General features: G+C 32.5%; 1 protein-coding gene across 1 annotated transcript; it reads left to right on the top strand.

The window, feature by feature from the left end:
- The first annotated feature begins 1,454 nt into the window (after positions 1-1,454).
- Positions 1,455-3,616, top strand: LOC148202366 (uncharacterized). The gene is made up of 2 exons (XM_088110288.1): positions 1,455-1,803; positions 1,969-3,616. Exon 2 carries the CDS (start codon positions 2,209-2,211, stop codon positions 3,130-3,132), a length of 924 nt encoding a protein of 307 aa, XP_087966414.1. The 5' UTR covers positions 1,455-1,803; positions 1,969-2,208; the 3' UTR covers positions 3,133-3,616.
- The last annotated feature ends 1,397 nt before the right edge of the window (positions 3,617-5,013 follow it).

Below are 5,013 nucleotides of genomic sequence, written 5' to 3'. Positions count from 1 at the left end.
TGTATTCTAACAATAATAGGATCTCGAGCAAGTCAAACCACATTGACTTCAAGTTCTTGGTTATTAAAGAAAGGGTACGTTCACAAATTTCTATAGAACTCTAAGGGACAAACTCCATGATAACATATCCTCTTACTAAGATTTATTTTGAGCTTATTGCTTATATATGTGTTTTACATTTTGAGGAATCTTTGGTTTAGTTGGAGTTAGTCACTTTTGTGTGTTTGTGTTCTATGTTTGATTATATTAAGGTTATTATATTAGTTTCATTGGGATAAAGTTAGGACCAATAATTGAAAATAGACTTGTATCGGTTACTTTCACATAATTTTAATGCTACATATTTCATGATGAATCCATGTTATTTGGTTTTGTCAACATTAGTTATCATTGTCAAATTTGGTTATGATTGATGCAACAAAAACTACTTTAGTTTACATGCGGATGTAATCAATGAACAAGATCTTATGAATATGTTAAAGGTTTTAAACTGTAACACATTTATAAAATTGTTAATATATATATATATATATATATATATATATATATATATATATATATATAACAAATCATTAAATTATTATATTTTATTAATCAATTTATTAAAGGATTAAATTTATGTGTAAATATAAACAGTATTTTTATTTATTGAGAAATCAAATCAAAATATTGAAACAAAGTAATCATATAAAAGAGTCACAGTCCCTGACTGAAAGCACTTATAATTACTTCTGTTTCTTTTTCATCGTTCCATACAAACAAATTAAGAAAAAAAATCTAAAATGTTCTACAGTTAGGATTAAATATATCTAGATTGTTCTCGCCAATATGCTTTCCATGTGAATTGAGAATTACTTTGTTTCAAGAAAGAAAGGATTTATTACTTGTTGACACATGGAACAAAATGGAGACCACCTTAAATCATACGATAAATTAATATATTAAACCAAAATTCTATCGAAAAGAAAATATTCATTAGTGATTTAAAAACCTCATTTTTCGTTTTTAAAAATGTGATCTTGTTGATACCAATCAAGTGTTCTGAGTCTGTAATGATGGGATCACTAAAGTAATATATTTTTAACGAATCTGTGATGGCTGAATTGCTCCTCCAAATCATGGTTTGATTAAATTAACCATCCAATCATATATAATATTTTGTGCAGAACATGATCAGCAAACTTGAAACATTGACCCATATGGTTTTTCCATGAGTTTCCAAGTTTAAACAAGAAAATGCAAAAGGGGTTTGAATTTTTTCCCTTTGGAAAGGTCATGTTCATGTGTGTGGTAAGCCTAACATTAGAGCCTTTGAGTGCAACAAGTGGGGAACATGGCATGTTACAGCCAACACAATCAGTGTTATTGGACCCCATGCACAACAAGGATGCTTTAGTTTCATTTTTCAGCACGCTTAAACCTCTCTCCCCAACCCCTTTCAATTCTTTTGCCATTTTTTCTTATTTCACCATGAAGTGTCATCATCATTCCACGCCCAAGAATCATTTCTTCTTACCCTTTTCTTTATTTTGCCAATTCCACATTCACAGCTACTACATACATGGATGCCCCCAACAACACTTTTCTCTCATTCTCCTCTAGCTTTGCTTCAATAAATATCTACATTTTTCTTCTTATTTTGTTTTTCCCTTCTTATGGTCACCGAACTGGACTGTTTCACTACATCACTACAAGAGGCAATCCTTTTGACAGGAACAGCAAGTGTGAGTTCTGTTGAGGGAACATCTCCAAGAACCAGAACAAGTACTTTGCTGCTTTACCCTTTTCCATTTCATTGATCTGGTGTGTACTACTACTGCCCTTATTATCCTTCTCATCTATTACCACTCTTCTATCTTTATTCTTTGGGACTCATTCCATACACCAAGAAAAAAAAAACATGATTTAGCCATGGTCTTTCCTTAGGAGAAAAACAAATATCAATGCTTTTTACTTTTGATGTTGTAGCTACCCATAAGGGGTTGACCTAGACACATTGCTAGTGTGTTTGGCCAGATGACAAGGTTTTAGGATCTGGTCACAATTGTGATAGCAGCGACCACATTTGTCTGCAATTTCATGCAATATCAAAGACTGACAAAACTGACCACAGTTTCAAGCATCAGCAAGGATTGAAACAAAACTAGGAGCGTTACCTTGGGCAGAATTGGAAGCCATTGGTTGTACATTATTGGCTCTTTTTCTGTCATGGACTCTGCTTTTGGTCTGTTTTTGATGACATTTTCCTGGGTGTCATTTACATGTGATGGTCAGAGTGTGAAATCAGCTCATGTTCTTGACCTCATCATAAGGGATCACACGTTCATGGCATTGGACAAGAACTTGAGAACAGCAATACCACAGTCAGTGGACCTACCTGCAAATCTTTCAGGCATTGGAGTTGATGCTGTGAGGTTTAGATGTGGCAGTTTGAGAAGGTATGGTGCACACTTGAAGGAATTTCATCTGGGTACTGGTGTGACTGTGCATCCATGTATTGAGAGGGTCATGTTGATCAGACAAAACATGGGTCACAATTGGTCTTCTATCTATTATGCTAACTATGATCTATCTGGGTACCAGCTTGTGTCTCCAATTGTGGGGCTCCTAGCTTACAATGCCGATGATGATGATGCAAATTCAAGCAACCCTTTCCAACTTGGGATTGTGGCTGGAGAAAGACCAATGACAATTGACTTCACCAATGCCACAAAGTTGAACAAGGAAGATGGGATCAAGCCCTTGTGTGCCAGCTTTGAAGGTGATGGAAGAATGACACTTGCAAAAGGAAACCCTTCAACACCACTTGTTTGTGTTGCAAAGAGGCATGGCCATTTTGGTTTGGTTGTGGAGTCACCACCAGATCAGTTCAGGAACAAGCCCATAAGTAGGTGGAAAGTGGCTGTTGGAAGCACCATCGGTGCTGCTTTGGGTGCTTTTCTCTTAGGCTTGCTTCTTGTGGCAATGCTTGTTAGGGTGAAGAAGAGATCGAGAATGGTGGAGATGGAGAGAAGGGCCTATGAAGAAGAAGCCCTTCAGGTTTCAATGGTTGGACATGTCAGAGCTCCTACTGCACATGGCACTCGAACCACACCCATCATTGAGCATGACTACAGACCTCATCCTCGTTGAATGCTTTCATTCTGTTCCTCATCAAATCAATTTTGTAACATTAAGATTACTTTCCATCAATTCCATTATGTTGCTGATCAATCACTTTGGTAACATCAAAATCACATCCGTCTAGTGCAATTTATCATTAGCCAAAACTAAAATTTTGAATCTCTAGTTTCCACAACACATTTCAAGACATAGGAATATAGCAGAGATATCAGAATATTCGCAACAAATTTACATGCACTTATCAACCATCTGATGATTTCCATTTTGTAAACAGAGAACTTTTTGTTCCTTCATTGTCTTAATCTTTTGGACTGTAAATGATGTGGATTTCTTATGTATTAATTGGGTTAGAGCTTCCTAACGAAAGGTTTCAAATTTTTGAGTGTACATTGAGAATTATCCATAAGAATGTCACAGAATGACTAGGGAAATTAGACTAGACTGCATTGGAAAATAGCAGTGACAGAAAATAACAAGAGTGGAACAGGAGTCATGTTAAAAGAAAAGTAATGATAAATGGGAGGAACTTTTTGTCCCTTACAGTGTGAGAGTAGCTGTGCATGAGAGTTGCTTAAAGGCAGAGACATGAAGAATTATTATGCTGTTGGGAAGTCAGAAGAAGGCAATCTATGAGGCTGAACAGCATGGACATTTCTTATACGTGAAGTCTGCGGTGCAGTTTTGACCATTCAACTTCAAATGAGTATTGAATACAGTTTATCAAAATATGTAATTTATATGCATGTTTGGTCAAGAAAATTTCTTCATCAAGTATGAACCAAAACTAGAAAAGAAAAAGTAGATTGATCCAGTGCATGTTTTGGAAATAAATTCAAGACATCCATAATCATGATTTTAACGTCAATAGTCAGTAAGATTACATTTACACTTTTTAAATAAACTGCATAGCTTCTTTTTCTTTTTTAAATAAATAAAGCTTTTTAAGTGATTGATGTATATTTTATTTTACCTTAATGGTGGTTTCTATGTTTATAATAATTATTCAATGTTTCTTTTAATTTATTTTTGACTAAATGTAATTTTTATATTTAAAAAATATATATAATGTGTTCTTTTTTTGTTTTCTATCAGAAAATAAGTAATGGTGACAGAAAAGTGTTGGTATTATCGAATAATATAATTAAAGAAGAAATTAAAAAGTTATTATAAAAGTAAATTAATGATTAATTTGAGAGTGGTTATCACACAGAAAAAAGTTTGTAATTTTATCTTATAAAAATTATGAGTAATAATAATATATGGATGTATTTTATTTAAATTTTAATTTTTTTTTATGTGGAATACTTCTCTTTAAAACCAACATGAAGTTCATCTTCAGAAACAATACTACAAGAATCATATTAATACTTTCTGAAAAATATATGTGATCAGTTAAAAAATTAAAAAAAAACACTAAATAATTGCTATATAAAAATGGTGTTAAATATTTTACTTTCAAAAATTAACAATTTCCTTTTACTCTCCATTTTTTACATCTTAACACTTTCACGGTCATCTTGCAAACTGGTTTGAATCTTACAAGTTAAGAAATATTTTATTTCAATTCAAACCTTTTCTTATTTGAAAAGGTACAGATAAATCATAGAAAAAAAGAAAAAAAAACTAATCCTAAAAGTAAACACAAATTAGTAAATTGTGAATACTGTATCCTTGCATCATATAGATGTATAGAAAGAAAATTGATGAACACCCAAAATATTAAATAACACTTTGTATTTGCAGTTGTATCTTTGTGTAAAACATTATGATAGAAAGAGACATAAATTTTAATGTCAATAGGTAAGGTATTTAAAAACAATAAATGTTAATATATCAGTATTTCATCAAAAATTAAATGTACTACTTTTATTGTTACTATCACTCGTCTTT

The sequence above is a fragment of the Vigna umbellata genome, chromosome 3 (genome assembly GCF_029865625.1).
Source record: "Vigna umbellata cultivar VRB3 chromosome 3, Vumbellata_1.0, whole genome shotgun sequence".
In the NCBI taxonomy this organism is placed as follows: Eukaryota; Viridiplantae; Streptophyta; class Magnoliopsida; order Fabales; family Fabaceae; genus Vigna; species Vigna umbellata.
This window is presented reverse-complemented; position numbering and strand designations above follow the sequence as displayed.

Coding starts and splice junctions, on each gene's coding strand:
- LOC148202366 (XM_088110288.1), top strand. CDS start 2,209: ATGGACTCTGCTTTTGGTCTGTTTTTGATGACATTTTCCTGGGTGTCA.